Raw genomic sequence first — 17,477 nt, forward strand, 5'->3', positions numbered from 1 at the left:
GAGAAAAGTCATAGAAGGGTTAAAGAAAACCATAGAGAGGTGATTATCATGTCTTTTCCGTAACAGTGGCAGTATTCATTTGCTTATGATTCCAGTGCTGGAATGGGAATGATGAAAAAGGGTACATTTGCACAATGATAGAGTAAATAGAAGATCACCAAAGTGAAATTTGAATCATGGTTTGCACTTGTTGTATATATTGAGCCATGTAACATACTCAACATACATGAACAGTGTAGCCCTGCAGTGAAGAATTCCAGAGCATAGACCATAGGGAATAGTCTCTGGTGGGCTAGAGTTTTCAGCAGCAGGGCAAATGGCAGAGTCCAGTATCTGGAAGGTTACTTTAGAAGTTCAGGTGGATGGCAAGAAGATGGCTGAAGTGGAATGTGAAATATGTCTGCATTAGGTTAAAAAAAAAATGGGCCATGTAACATGCTTATCAACATAGATAGGTCCAGGGTGGGAATTCCAGAGCTAACTGTTTTTCCTGGTAATCCTTTATATTTGTGATATTATCCAGATAGTTGATACTATATGAGTATAATGTAAACTATATACATATAAACACATATATATGTAATGGCACAAAATTATAATGTAAAAAATTTATTATGGAAATGAAAACTCATGACTATATAGTGACAAATTGGTAATTGAATCCAGTTCACTTTAGTGTGAAAATTTCCATTTAAATTACTTTTGAAAACCATTCTTAGAATGGATTTACAGCTATTACATATTTAAATACACCCAAAGTAAAGTACATTTTAGCAATAGGTTGCTTTGTTCTTTTATGTTTTTTAAAAATAAATTGACTTATCTTTTATCTTAAAGAATAGATTTGGAACTGCCATTAAAAGTTAGAAAATAGAATAATAGACAGTTAACTACTTGAATGTATCATTAGTAGAAAAACACTCTTTCTCATTTCCATTACTAAGTTCTCTAATGTAAATGGCCTATTACTGTCTTCTTAATACAACTAGTTATTAGAAACAGTTTGTTTTCAAATACATTCTTTGAATGAATCTCTAAGCCTAAAATCTAACTGATGGGAGTACATATTGCTTGAAGATTAAAACACAAAGCTTTGTCCTTGGAAATTGTTCAAAGACCACATAGTAGAAGCATAAAATTTGGGGTTTTATCTAGTGGAACTCCACTGGCAAATCTTTTTGACAGAAATTAACCTATTTACATGTGAAATAAATATTGTAAGGCTATAATGATAAATAAGGGTTGACTGAGTATTCCCTAGAATAATCTGTAAAAGTATCAAAGCCAGTGGGATATGAAATGAAATATCTTTTAAAAATGTGCCTCACATGGACGTTATAAAGTGAATTTTTAAACAATTTATTCCCTCAATCCAAGTCACATTGGGATGCCTGAAAAATAGGTTACTAACAGTTCCTTAATTTGAAACCATCAAACAATCAATTTAATTTTGTTTATGAGAAATATATACTACCTTTTATTTATTGTCTTAAAGTTTCAGAGGTCTGTAAAGATGATATCCTATGGATAGCTATGGCAGGGATTCATCAAATCTGGGCACTTTTGCTGGATGATGGGAGGCTACCAAAGAGAAGGTAAGCTACAGAATGTCTCATTAAATTGTTTAAAAAAAATCTTCTCATCTAAAACCTTATTGACAGTGTCAAAGCAAGATGTCTGATACACAGTAGGCATTCAATGTTTGATAAATGAATGACAGGCTGTTTAATAATCAGAAAGAGCATAAAACTGGTGATTTTTAACTATTGGAAAAAATTTAATGTACTGCTTGACTTCCATTGCATTTTAATAGGGTGATTGCTCTTGTAATATACAAAGTCTACTTAATTATTTATCAATGAAAAGGAATATAAATAATAAAAAGTATCTACTATATTCAAATATAGCCTTCATGCTAAATGTTAATAAAGTTAATCAGAAAGCACTTATTAAGCTCTTGCTATGTACCAAGCACTATGCTAACTTCTGGAATACAAAGAAAGGCAAGGGAAAAAAGGCAATCCTTGATCCCACGGAATATGCTTTCTAATAAACGCTTTCTAATGGGTGGTTGTGTTGGGGGAGACGTAACATGTAAATAGCTAAAAAGATATACAGAATAAATGAGAATCATCTGTAAGGGGAAGCAGCAGAGAGAAGTGAAATATGAAATATGAAATATGAAATATGTCTTGAAGTAAGCCAGGGAAATAAGAAGAAGCATGGATTAGAGAGACATTGCACTAATGGAGACTGTGAGTATCAAAGATGAGATACCAATAACTATACAATGTAACATAAACGTATAATAAAAACAAAAGGCTTAGATGAATGAGAAATCACAATGTCAAATATTGCATATATTTAGTTTTGGAATATATTTTATGACATTTTTGCAACTGGTTTAACCTTTCAAGTTATGTTTTATGTTTTCATTTATGTATCCTACTCTATTTGCTGGGCCTTGTCCTCAATAATAGGAATTCAAGCATAAATAATAGCATGATTTCTATAACTAGGAACTTATGTTAGAAATGTCATTAGAAATGAGAGAAACAAGGACATGAAAACATAATCTAATTAAATACACAAAGTACAGGGTACTTGGAGTAGAGGGGAGTAGCTTCAGGGATCAACCAAGACTTCATGGAGAAGATAGTGCTTGAAGAAAGAGAGGAATTCTTTGAGGTAGAAATAAGGGGATAGTGCTTTCTAGATACAAGGGACAAACAGTTCAAAGACATGAAATGGGGAGATAGGTTGTTGTTGTGTGAGGAACAGAGAAAGGCCACTTTGGCTAAATCACAATATGGAAATGAGACTGGCATGTAAAGTTGGAGACAAATTGTGAAGGACTTTAATAGTGAAGCTAAAGAGCCTGTATTTTATTGAGAAGCAATAGTCGTTGGAGTTTATTGAATTAGTGGCATTGAATAAGGAAATTCTCTATGACATGGTAGAAAGAGCAGGGACTTGGGTGAAGAATACCATTTAAGGTTTTTTTTTTTTTTTTTTTTTTTTTTTGTAGTAAACTAGACAGGAGAGAATAAGGGCCTGAATTAAAATTATAGCTATGTAAGATAATTAGATACCTTACAGGATGTGAGAGTTGAAAGTAGGGGAAAGTGACACTCCATCTTTGTCTCTGACCACTTTTCTAGCTATCTCCCATGCCTCCAAAGATTTCCTTCCTCATTTTCCTAGTGTCCTTTAAGTTCCAGTTAAAATCCCATCTGTTATAGAAAGTCTTTCTCAATCCATCTTAATTCAATTGCCTTCACTTCTTTACTTCCTCTTATATACAGCTTGTTTTGTATTTATTGCATTGCTTATTGTCTTCCCCATTAAATTATGAGCTTCTTGAAGACAAGAACTGTCCTTTTCTTCTTTTTGTATCCCCAGCCTTTACTATAGTGCCCAGAACAAGATAGGGACTCAGTAAATGTTTACTAACAGTTCCAAACATAGGAGACCAAAATAATGGTGGCATCTTCAATAGAATTAGGGGAGATTGGAAGACAGAAAGATCTGGGGTGGGGAAATAAAGATGGTAAATTCTATTTTGGACATATTTAATTTGAAATGTCTCCAGGACATCAGGTTAGAAATATATAATAGACACATTGGTGATATGCGACTGAATCTCAGGGGAGAGACTGAGGCTGGACACATATATTTGAGAGTGTTCTGCATAAACATAGTAAAAAAATCTGAGCGGTGATGAAATTACAAAAAGATTTTAAGAAAGATGACTTAGGACACTGCCTTGGGGAAGTGGGATGGGGGTGGAAGAGGAGCATTGACAGTTAAAGTATAATAGGATTGATTATTCAGCAAAGAAGAGTAGGTGAGAACCAGGAAACATCACAAAAATCCAAAGAGGAAAAAATATTTTGGAAGACAGGACAGTCAGGAGTGACAAAAAGAACAAACAGGTCAAGAAAGATGAAAACTGAGAAAACATCATCATATTTAACAGTTACTGTGTCTTTGACAATTTTGTAGATAACAGTTTTACTTGTGAATTTTGATGAGGGCAAGAGCCATATTGGAAAGATTTGAGGAATGACAGGAGAGGGTGTAGAGACAAGTGCAGATAGCTTTTTCTAGGAATTTTTTTCTGGAAAAGGAATGAGAGAAGGGATAACAGCTTGAGGTGTGGGGGAAAAAAAGTGTGTGTGTGTGTGTGTGTGTGTGTGTGTGTGTGCGCGCGCGCATGCTAGTGTAAATGTGCCTTGCTGAACAATGGAAAGAAGATAACCTAGCATGAAAAAAATTTTTAATGATTTACAGAGATGATTATATCACATTACTTTCTAATATAGTATAATTATTCTTTTTCTGAAGTGAGAAAGTTAATGTATTCCTGGAAAATTATATATAGAGTGATTTTTAATAGCATATAGCAAATTTTTATACCATTTAGAGCAATATTTAATATATTGATATCAGTAGTTTTGATTACAAATTATTTTATATTTAATACATTTTAAAGATGTCTTCAATTTAAAATAGCTTTTAACACTCTATTTTTCCCTACTCCAACCCCTCTTTCTCTCTCTCCCAGTTGTTAGTTCTTCCCAGTCACTTTGTATTTATTTTTTAACATAATTGTATTTTCTTATCTTTAAATATGTTATTAGAATATCAGTTCTTATTAAAATGTCAGCTTCTTGGGACTACATAGTCTGATTTTTGTATTGTATCTCTAAGGTTTAGAATAGTGGCTGGCACATAGTATGAGCTTAATGAATGTTGACTGAATTAAAATGCATTTATTAAGTGCTTATTTGTAAAAGCACTATGCTTAAATGCTGAGGATATAAATACAAATGTTAGACATGAGTCTTTAAGGAATTTTCTTTCTGAGGATAGGGAAGGAAATTATACATAAAGGGAAGTAGTGTTTAGGAAAGGATATTTCACAGTTTAGAGTTTCTGGAGTAAATTTTTCTGATAAAGATCTCATCTCCCTGATTTATAAGGAACCCAATAGATAAATAATCAAAGGATATGAATATGCAGTTTTCAGAGGAAGAAATAAAAGCTGTCAGTAACCATATGAAAGTAATACTTCAATGAGTAATGATTAGAGAAATGCAGATTAAAACAACTGTGAGATTTTATCTCACAACCGTTAGATTGGCAAAGATGACAAGAATAAAATGATAAATGTTGAAGGAATTGCAGGAAAAATAGGCATATTGATATATTCTAGTGAAGCTATGAATTGGTCCTGCCATTCTGAAAACCAATATTGGCACTTGCCCAAAAAGTCATTAAATTGCCCATCTTTCACCCAACAACACCATTACTATATTTTCATCCCAAAAATATCAAAGGAAAAGAACCCATATGTGCTAAAATATTTATATCAATCTTTTTCTTAGTAGATCCAAACTGTAAATTAAAAGTATAACTACCTATTGAGGAATGACTAAACAAGTGATTGTATCTGAATTTGTAATGAAATTACTGCACCATAAAAAATAATGAAGTGGACAGTGTCAGAGGAAACTGGGAAGTATAAACTACTACAGAGTGAAATGAGTAAAACTGAGTGAACAATTTATATAGCAACAAATTATAAAGAAAAAATTATAAATTTAAAAGAAAAAAATTATTAAAAAACTGAGTGAACAATTTATGTAGCAATAAAATTATAAAGAAAAAGAACTTTCAAAGTATGATAAACTATAATGGCAGAAAACTGGTGAAGCTCATTTCTAAATGAAGGACTGAAAATAAAGAATGAGTTATATTTTTTGTAAATGCTTCCTAAATGTTTGTCTTCTCTCTGTTAATGCAGTTGTTTCATGTTTGTTTATCAGGTGTTTTTATATACTATGGGCCAAATAATTCTTAGAGGAATGTAATAGTGACTTTTATATATTTTGCTAATATTTGTGCTTTTGAGAAAAAAACTCATTAAAATTTCTGTATTTTAAGAAGACTGGACATAGGTAGACCTTGCTTTAGGAACATTATAAATCATATTTCTTTAAATAAAAATCTTGATAACTCAGAAAGTTGTTACTTGAAAAAATTTTATAGTGACTCTTTTTTAAAAGACAATTCTTTTTTTATTCTGACACTCATTAAGAATCATAGCATTTTAAACTTAAAAGAAATTATATAGGTTGTTGGGGTCAGGGGATGCTCATGTGTATGTTTTGTTGAGTCCAGGAAGAAAATGATTCAGAATTGAAAAATGCTTTTCATTGTACTGTCTTGTTTCCAAAACATAACATAGAGAATAAAAATCTAACAACAAATTAGTTATCTGCATATATTATTTGCCTAGAACTATGTCACGCATTTGGGAAGATACATAAGAAGTATGAAAATGTCCCTACTCCTAGAAAGTTTACTGTATAAATGAGACAGATGATATCTATCTATCTATCTATCTATAGATAGATAGATAGATAGATATACACACACACAAATGAATTATAATATAAAATAAAATGTGACAAACATGTTTAAATTAAATATTAAGAATTCAGAAAAGGAAAATATCTTCTATAGTGGGAAAGAAGAGCCATAAATCATAACCCAAATATCAAATCCTTGGGAGTTTTGTTATCTCTTCAGATTTCCCTATTTTACTAAATTACATACAAAGGATTATTGATAACACCTTTCTAAAAATAAGCAAAATTATTAATATATCATTTATTTTATATGTTCTATGTTGAGATAGCGAATTCACCTCATGTCTTATGTTATTCAATGATTTTTTTCTAGAAACAGTAACAAATCAACTTTTCAGGTATATAACCAAAGTTAACAGATTTCCTGTATTTTTTTCCATCAGCTTAAAGTTTATATTTTATACAATAGAAAGCAAAGTAGAGAAATTTGTTGTTTTATGTACTTGTTGATCATTTTAGCTTTTTTCCTTATGACATACTTTGAGCTACTTTCTTAGAGTTCCAGATAACACAGAAATACTGATTTCAACTACTCACTTTAAATAAAATTTGGTGGTTTGATTAAAATGAAATTTATATATAGCATTTTTTCTTAAAATGATGACACAGCTAGTTTGTCTATCTATTTTTACTTACAACAGACTCTGATTTTAATATATGTGGATTAAAGGTACTTCATTTATTTGAAATTCCAGAATCTTCTAAGTTAAGTATTTTTTATATTAGAATTCAAACATAATTAAAAATGAAAGCATAATCTTTAAACTTCCAAGAAAAAAACAAGCTGTGGTGTAGTGGAAAGGATATTACATTTAGAGTCATAAGACTTGCATTTGAATTTTGCCATTGCTACTTGTGTAACCTGTCTCACCTTAGTTAAGTCACCTGCTTCCCTGACTTTTAAGTTTATCAGTCAAATGAAGATATAGATGAGTTAACTTCTAATGCACTTTCCAGTTTCTAAAGTTCTTTGATGCTAAGATGCAGTCAGAATGGTTGAGGTAGGACCGTTGCAGTCATCCTTGTTCTTTTGAAAGAAAGACTGTTTCTAGTTAGTGCTTTTTAGTTAGTCATTTTGTCTTCCAATCCTGCCTCTACAACCAAAACCTTGCTTGATCTTTGAGAAATTACTTCAGTTCTTTAGGTATCAATTTTCTTTTATGAAAAGTAAAGAAGATTTTTCAGAGACTGTAGTCAATGGCTAAATGAAAATGTTATGGCAGAAAAATTTGAAAAATGGCCTATGTGTTTGGTTAATATGCCAAAATACAGGCCATTATATGTATTTATCATTATTAGTTTTGTTTGATAATCATTAAGTTGATTATTTGAATATATTTTGGTTTAGTAATTGGATTATTTAAAATATCCATCTTGCTACCAAACCTATTGATTTGTTTTTCTTTAGTGAGTTGGCAAAAGGAACTTGCCTTCGGTTTGCTGGAAGTGGTCATGAAGAGAATCGAAACAATGCATATCCTCACAAGGCAGGTTTTGCCCAGCCTTCAGGTCTTTCTGTAGCTTCTGAAGAACCTTGGAATTGTTTATTTGTAGCAGACAGTGAGAGCAGTACTGTCAGAACTGTTTCACTGAAAGATGGAGCAGTGAAACATCTTGTAGGAGGAGAGAGAGATCCCATGGTAAGAAAAATTCCAGTTTTCATGTGTTATTTTTCATGTTATTTTAACCATTGGGAGCATAGATAAATATTATATATATATGTATGTATTTTATATATATAATATATATAAGTATTTATTGAACTATCAAGTTAACTTAAGAAAGAAACCCTCAGTTTAATACAGAAGTTAGGACAGAAAGATACAAATACATGACAGAAACACATCCAATACAACCAACCACCACAGACAGCTGACTGTCTACAGCCATATGTAAGTGCTGAGCATTCAAAGAAGAAAGAAAAATAACAGGTTGATTGCATGAGATATTAGAGATGAGAGATCAATAGAAAAGTCACAAGATTATAGACTCAGAGGTAGAAGGGAATAAGGAGGAAAATGAAAATTAATCTAGCAGTTGCTATGTGCCAGGCACTGTGCTAAGCTCTTTTCACATATTATCTTATTTGATCTTTGGATCAAAGGAGGCCATTGATCCAATTCCTTGTTTTACAATGAAGAAGCTGAAGTCTAGAAAAGCTAGATAGGAGCCATTTTGTCATGTAACAAAAATCAGGCTGACTTTTGTGTCATTGATATGCCCACAACCAAATTAGAAAACATTAAAAAAGGTAATCGAAGTTAGAGGTTTGGTCAGTACTACTAGTCTTTCAATATAGGTATACCTAAACTGAATATAATATATTATATTGAATTGAATATAATATAATATAAATTGGTATAGCCCTATTTAGACAAAAATCAGAGCTTTTCTTTACCTCAAATTAGATACATGAAGCTGTTTTCTAAATCTGCCTTATATATCTAACCAAAATACTGTAGTAATTTAATAACAAATGCCTTTTCTTTTTTTCTAAAAAAAGAATTTATTTGCGTTTGGGGATGTTGATGGAGCAGGAATCAATGCAAAGCTTCAGCATCCACTTGGAGTGGCTTGGGATAAGAAAAGAAACTTACTTTATGTGGCAGACTCCTATAACCACAAAGTAAGTATAATTATATAATGCACTATTTTTAATATATAGCGAGTAATGTTTAAAAATTTGTGAAAGCCTCTTACAAATGCCATTTTAAAATATATAGTACCATTGGCCATTTTTGACAACCATATTTATGTTATTTCATCCTGTTATCTTAATTTTATTTCTAGAATGGATCCTATTCTTGATAATCATATTCATGTTATTTCATTCTCTGTTTTCTTGATTTCATTTTTAGAATGGATGCTATGTCAGACCTTAAAATGAAGGAAATGTACTTATGTCCATAATCAAGCATTATGAATTACAACTAGTCAAAACTACTTAACAACATATTCAATAAATGGAAGGGGTTGCATATGAAAGTGCAGTAGAGGCAGTGAGGGAATTGTAGGGAAGAAGGAAGTGAAATATGTTGAAGAAAATCACCATGGAGAGAGATATAGGAACATAAGGAGAAAAAAAAAATCCTACTAGAAAGCTAAACAAATATGAATGTTTACATTAAGAAACATTTTCAAGTATAATGATGTAATTTTTTTCTCTCATCCCATTAGTATACAAAGCACATAATCATAGCTAATGTGATTTGTAACATCATATTGAGCCCTAATATTAAATTCTAACACTGCAATTCATAGTTTGTGGATTATTCTGAGACATTTTAATCAGAATTAATGGATTTGTACTACTATAAAGTTAACAAAATTGGCAGCAATTATTCTTTAGGAGAGGATAAAATTTCTTGCAGGCCCCAAATTTAATTGAAACATTAAAATTTGACATACCCTGATAGTTCTGGGTCTAAATATTCTCAAGATGCATTTTACTCTAAAAGTTTCCAAAAAGCAGACATGATTATATATGATGGAAATTAATTTAGAAATTATTTTTGTTTCTTCTGCATATATGTAGTATGGTAGAACATTGATAATTCAGAGCTCTAAAAACGGTTAGATTTCATTTAATATCTCCCTGTAGTCTTTTTGAAAAGGAGACGAAATAAAAATTGGTAAATGAAATCTTGATGATACTTAAGAGTTTCTGGATCTGAGTTGCCAAGTTTCATTCATTCTTTATTACTTCTAAATTCTTATGATAAATTTTAAAATCTTAATACACCTTACCAATTTATTATACTGGTATTGTCTTTTATTAGAAGAGAACTTTAACATTTTAGAGTTATTATTGTTGTTTAAGGAAAGCTAGCTAATATAGATTAGTCTCATTTTTCCTGTACTGCACAAAAAACTTTCTAAAATACTAATTTCTTTCTAATATTCCCAAAATGACTTCAGGATAACTTACCTAAATTACCCCCAAATAACCTGTTATGACAGTATTAATCATGATATAGCAAATAATTAAAACAATCACAGATGACTTTTTCACACTTCAGCTATTCTTTTATCATCCACAGAAATTTGATTCATTGCCTTTGAGCATCTTAGAATATATTTCTGATTTTGTAATTTGACAATACTGTTTGTGATTTTTTTTTCTTTTTTTCTTTAATTTCAGACATTTGCAGGGAAGAATTAGAACAGAAATGCAAATCAGAGACAGTGCTAAGAAAGTATGCCTGAATTATTATTAGTTAAAAAAAATTGACAAAAATACTCCTGTCATTTTACTTTATTATATAAGACTTTTGTAAATATAATTTCCATACTTTGTATATACTTTCCTGATTTTCTTCCATTTCATTAATTAAATTTCTAATTTCAATTAAATTTTTAAAAGATGTGAGTAAATTAATGAATGTTTTCATATTGTAACTTAGTCCTAATGGTTTGGTGAAATTTGGGGGCTTTGTTTTGTTTTTTTGTAATCAAATATTAAATATTAGGATCTTAAGTTTTCTACACTTGTTTTACATAATTGGAAAGATTTGGTCTACTGTAAAAATATTGTCTGTGAAAGCCCACAAATTTCTTTCTTTGTTTTCATCAAAAGTATGTATCCAAGATATATTTCAAGGACCATCTGATAAACATTTTGTAGCAATAAGAAAATAGACATTTTAATAGTTGCTACTGTATTTTTGATTCTTGTCTTTAAATAAAAGTGGCTTTCATATTATTTTCCACTCTTTTGAAATTTTCTTCATATTCTGTCATCTTGAAAATCAATCTGTGAATGCTTTAAAAATCCAAAAATTATTGGTGTCTATTGTTTGTTGATTTTTTTTTTTTAAAAAGAAGTTGATACTTGTTCGAATAAAGTATAACCTTACAGATTTTCCTTAAACAAAAGGTTATGTTAAATTCAATGCAAATGTTAAAATTGTTCATGTTTTTATGGCAAATGCAACCACAGAAATAACTTTTCTCAACAATTCACTGAATATCATGATAAATCAAGGAGTCCACTGGGAGGAAACATGGGTTCAAATTATAATGGTTACTAAGTATAATCCTAAGAACTTGGTCTAGATGGCCTCTGAAATCCCTTAGAGTTCCAGTTGATCTGTAATCCCTTTTAATTTTAAATTCTATGAATTTCAGTTTAAGCTACTTTAGGCTAAGAAATCTAGCTCTCTTGTTTCATAACCCTATTATATGGCATTTACCCTATAATAGACATTCAAATAAATGAAAATAGGTGATGCCTCTTTTTAAAAAAATTCAGAATAACTGCATAGCTATACACAAAATATTTTTATTCCCAAATACAATCTTTAAGGGAATTTAGGTTATGGTCTTTGGAAGAAAATGATGGCAGAATTAAAGGAAATAATTTAATTTATTTCTATCCCCACCTTAGACAACCATATTCTTAATGACTTAATCCTTAAACAAATGGTAAATATGATCCATTAGGAGTAAAAGTAAAAGGCTTCAGACCTCAGCCTTAAGAAACTCTGAGGGACTACAGTAGGCTGACAGACATCATTAAGATTAAAAAAAAAAAAAAAAAAAAAAAGCCTCAGCATGAAGAAAAAACAGTGCTCTACTCTTGCTGATATTTGAATGGGGGCAAGATGGAAAGGACCAAAGAAGGAGAGATATTGTGGAAGAAACATTTGTCATTGTAAAATGAATTTTAAAAGGCTCTCCTCTTAAAAAATAATTGTTTCAACCAGATGTCTCCCATCAAGGCAAAGACACTTTTGGATTGTACTAAGTAAAAAGCAAAGGTCTCTTCTTCTTCTTTTATTTTTTTATTTTTTTAAATGATCCAAAAGAAAGAGCTTCAACTAGAACGATCACAATAGAGGAAAACTTTTATTATCCATGGTGAGGGAAAAGGTATAAAGACTATCAAGGCAAAAGAAAGATCTTCAGTTTGATTTGACTCCCAAAGTAAAAGAGAACTAAAATTACTTGAGATCTCACCCTCACTTGAGATCACAGCCTCAAAGGAAAAAAAAATCAGTTTATCTATAAGAACAATTAGAATTCTTCAAAGAAATAATAATTTTTATTCATTTAGTCATACTATTAAGTTATGTCTTCTCATCTTGTGGTTAAAGCATTTAAGCTTTAGCTCCAGTACTCATCTGTCCAATGTATAGTCTGAATTAATTTCTTTAAGTATTGATTCATTTGATTTCTTTGTTCTCCAAAGGATTTTTTAACATTTTCTCCGTAATCACAGTTCAAATGCATCAATTTTATGGAACTTTCACAGCCATTAAAAATACACACACATACACACACAATATAGCTATAAATATACACAATGTATAGACAAGGTGATGTCTCTGTTTTTCTCTCAATTTGCTATAGCTTTCTTTCTAAGGAGCAAGCATTTTTTATTTTTTTTACTAATTTTTTATTAGAGCTTTTTATTTACAAGATATAATACATGGGTAATTTTTCAGCATTGACAATTGCAAAACCTTTTGTTCCAACTTTTCCCCTCTTTCCCCCCACTCCTTCCTCCAGATGTCAGGTTGACCAATATATGTTAAATATGTTAAAGTATAAGTTAATTACAATATATGTATACATGTCCATACAGTTATTTTGCTGTACAAAAAGAATTGGACTTTTGAAATAGTGTACAATTAGTCTGTGAAGAATATAAAAAATGCAGGCGGACAAAAATAGAGGGATTGGGAATTCTATGTAGTGATTCATAGTCATCTTCCAGAGTTCTTTTGCTGGGTGTAGCTGGTTCAATTAATTACTGCTCTATTGGAACTGATTTGGTTCATCTCATTGTTGAAGAGGGATATGTCCATCAGAATTGATCATCATATAGTATTGTTGTTGAAGTATACAATGATCTCCTGGTCCTGCTCATTTCACTCAGCATCAGTTCATGTAAGTCTCTCTAGGCCTTTCTGAAATCATCTTGCTGGTCATTTCTTACAGAACAATAATATTCCATAACATTCATATACCACAGTTTATTCAGCCATTCTCCAATTGATAGGCATCCACTCAGTTTTCAGTTTCTGGCCACTACAAAGAAGGCTGCCACAAACATTCTCTCAGAAACAGGTCCCTTTCCCTTTTTAAAAATCTTTTTGGGATATAAGCCCAGTAGTAACACTGCTGGGTCAAAGGATATGCACAGTTTGATAACTTTTTGAGCATAGTTCCAAATCGTTCTCCAGAATGGTTGGATGTATTCACAATTCCACCAACAATGTATCAATGTCCCAGTTTTCCTACATCCCCTGCAACATTCCGCATTATCTTTCCCTGTCATTCTAGTCAATCTGACAGGTGTATAGTGGTATCTCAGAGTTGCCTTAATTTGCATTTCTCTGATTAATAATGACTTATAGCTAGAAATAGTTTCAATTTCTTCATCTGAGAATTGTCTGTTCATATCCTTTGACCATTTATCAATTGGAGAATGGCTTGATTTCTTATAAATTAGAGTTAATTCTCTATATATTTTGGAAATGAGGCTTTTATCAGAACCTTTGACTGTAAAAATGTTATCTTGTCTGCATTAGTTTTGTTTGTATAGAAACTTTTCAACTTGATATAATCAAAATTTTCTATTTTGTGATCAATAATGATCTCTAGTTCTTCTTTAGTCATAAATTCCTTCCTCTTCCACAGGTCTAAGAGTTAAACTATCCTATGTTCTTCTAATTTATTTATTATCTCATTTTTATGCCTAGGTCATGAACCCATTTTGACCTTATCTTGGTGTATGGTGTTAAGTGTGGGTCAATGCCTAGTTTCTGCATACTAATTTCCAATTTTCCCAGCAATTTTTGTCAAATAGTGAGTTCTTATCCCAAAAGCTGGGGTCTTTGGGTTTGTCAAACACTAGATTATTAAAGTTATTCACTGTTTTGTCCTTTGAACCTAACCTATTCCACTGACCAACTAGTCTATTTCTTAGCCAATACCAAATGGTTTTGGTAACTGCTGCTTTATAATATAATTTTAGATCTGATACAGCTAGGCCACCTTCATTTGATTTTTTTTTTTTTTCATTATTTCCCTTGAAATTCTTGATCTTTTGTTTTTCCATATGAACTGTGTTGTTATTTTGTCTAGGTCATTAAAATGGTTTTTTGGAAGTCTGATTGGTATAGCTCTAAATAAATAGATTAGTTTTAGATAGTATTGTTATCTTTATTATATTTGCTTGCCCTATTCAAGAGCATTTAATATTTTTTCCAATTGGTTAGATATGACTTTATTTGTGTGGAAAGTGTTTTGTAGTTTTGCTCATATAGTTTCTGATTTTCCCCTGGCAGATAAATTCCTAAATATTTTATACTATTGGTAGTTACTTTAAATAGAATTTCTCTTTGTAACTCTGTTGAATTTTGTTAGTGACATATAAGAATGCTGATGATTTATGTGGGTTTATTTTGTATCTTGCAACTTTGCTAAAGGTGTGGATTATTTCTAATAGCTTTTTAGTAGAATCTTTGGGGTTCTCTAAGTATACCATCATATCATCAGTAGAGAGTGATAATTTGATTTCCTCATTACCTACTCTAATTCCTGTAATCACTTTCTGCACTCTTATTGCCAAAGCATTTCTAATACAATATTGAGTAGTATGCTGATAGTAAGCAACTTGTTTCACTCCTGATCTCAATGGGAATGGTTGCAGTTTATCCCTGTTATAAATGCTGCTTATTGATAGTTTTAAATAGATACTACTGGTTATTTTAAGGAAAAAGGTCATTTATTCCTATACTCTCAAGTGTTTTTAATAGGAATAAATGGATGTTAAATTTTATCAAATGCTTTTTCTGCATCTAAGCATCTTTTAATTTCATGGCTGTAGTCACTATCTGCAGTTATCTTTGAATCCAATAATATAAAATCTAACACTGTTTCCATTTCTTCTCTCTGTATTTTCTAGGAATTAATGAGACTAGTTGCCATGATCTTAGTTTTTTTTTTTTTAAATTGTGCTTCAAGCCAGCTTTTCCACTTTTCCCTTTATCAAGAGGCTTCTTAATTCTTCACATTTCCCAATTAGAGTGATATCTAAGGTTGATATTTTTCCCTAACAACCCTAATTCTGGCTTTTGATAGTCCAGCCTGGCATTTTGTATGATGTACTCTGTTTATAAGTTAAATATACAAGGTGTTAATAGGTGACCTTGTGATACTCCTTTCCTAATTTTAAATTTTAAAATAATCCATTGTTCCATGTTTAGTTCTAACTATTGGTTCTTGGCCCACATACAAGTTTCTCAGTAGACAAGTATAATGATCAAGTACTCTCATCTCTTTTGAGGAGTCGCCACATGTTATTGGATCCACACAGCCGAAAGTTTTAGTATAGTTAGTAAAGCAGTGTCTCTTTGAAACCACTCTGCACTTCTGTTAATCAGCTCACATATTGTTGAAACATAGTTTCCAAAATCTTAAGTATAAGCTTGCAGGTTTGTGAAATGAATGCAGTTGTTCAGTAATTTGAACATTCTTTGATATTACCTTTTTTAAGATTGGGACTTAAACTGATCTATTCTGATCTGGTGGCCACTGCTGAGTTTTCCAAATTTGTTAGCATATTGAATGTAGCACATCATCTTTTGGAATTTTAAATATCTCAGTAGGAATTCTATCACCTCCCTAAGCCCTATTATTAACAATGCTTTCTAAGACCCACTTAACTTCATTGTCCAAGATGTCTGGCTCTAGATTAGTAGTCACACCATTGGGGTTATTAGTTATTAAGATTTTTCTTATATATTTCTTCCACTTATTCTTGCCACTTCTTAAAACTCTTTTACTTTTATTAAATCTCTATCATTTTTGTCTCTTATCATGCCCATTTTTGCAGGATATATTCCTGTGATATCTCTAATTCTCCTGAAGAGAGTTTTTGTCCTTCTCTTTCTATTGTTTTCTTCTACTTCTTTGCATTGCTCATTTAAGAAAATTTTCTAATCTGTCATTGTTATTCTCTGTAATTCTGCATTCAGCTGGGTATATCTTTCCCTTATTCCTTTACCTTTCTTTTTCCTTCTTTCCTCAGCTATTTTAAAATTATCATCAGACATACTCATATATATATATATATATATCATATATGTACATATATATTGCTTAGATTCTAAATATTTTAAAGACGAACTAAAGGAATTACAAGCAGAAACTGTAAGGGTAGTAGAGAGGGGAATCTCAACTTATCTGTATCAGTTCTAGATAAATTTAATCTAAAATAAACAAGAAATTAAGGCGCTAAATCAAAAATTCAAAATGTTAGATATATTAGAACTCTGCTAATTATTTTTTATTTATTTATATTTTTTATTGATTTTATAATTATACATTTTTTGACAGTATATATGCATGAGTGATTTTTTTATAACATTATCCCTTGTGTTCATTTTTCCAGATTTCCCCCTCCCTCCCCTAGATGACAGGCAATCTCATACATTTTACATGTGTTACAATATAACCTAGATACAATATATGTGTGTAAATACCATTTTCTTGTTGCACATTAAGTATTGGATTCTGAAGGTATAAATAACCTGGGTAGATAGACATTAGTGCTAATATTTTACATTTAATTCCCAGTGTTCCTTCTCTGGGTGTAGTTGTTTCTGTCCGTCATTGATCAGCTGGAAGTGAGTTGGATCTTCTTTATGTTGAAGATATCCACTTCCATCAGAATACATCTTCATACAGTATTGTTGTTGAAGTGTATAATGATCTCCTGGTTCTGCTCATTTCACTCAGCATCAGTTGATGTAAGTCTCTCCAAGCCTCTCTGTATTCCTCCTGCTGGTCATTTCTTACAGAGCAATAATATTCCATAACCTTCATATACCATAATTTACCCAACCATTCTCCAATTGATGGACATCCATTCATCTTCCAGTTTCTAGCTACTACGAAAAGAGCTGCTACAAACATTTTGGCACACACAGGGTCCCTTTCCCCTCTTTAGTATTTCTTTGGGATATAAGCCCAGTAGTAGCACTGCTGGATCAAAGGGTATGCACAGTTTGATAACTTTTTGGGCATAAT

The 17,477-nt window shown here is 31.2% G+C and overlaps 1 protein-coding gene across 1 annotated transcript in view; it reads left to right on the forward strand.

The window, feature by feature from the left end:
* NHLRC2 (NHL repeat containing 2) overlaps positions 1-17,477 on the forward strand; it is a 72,389-nt gene that overhangs the window by 39,152 nt on the left and 15,760 nt on the right. The window contains exons 6-8 of the mRNA XM_074295659.1: positions 1,496-1,595; positions 7,846-8,077; positions 8,941-9,063. Of these exons, the coding sequence (XP_074151760.1) occupies positions 1,496-1,595; positions 7,846-8,077; positions 8,941-9,063 (455 nt within the window). The remainder of the gene's footprint in view (positions 1-1,495; positions 1,596-7,845; positions 8,078-8,940; positions 9,064-17,477) is intronic.

The sequence above is a fragment of the Sminthopsis crassicaudata genome, chromosome 2, assembly GCF_048593235.1.
Source record: "Sminthopsis crassicaudata isolate SCR6 chromosome 2, ASM4859323v1, whole genome shotgun sequence".
Classification (NCBI taxonomy): domain Eukaryota; kingdom Metazoa; phylum Chordata; class Mammalia; order Dasyuromorphia; family Dasyuridae; genus Sminthopsis; species Sminthopsis crassicaudata.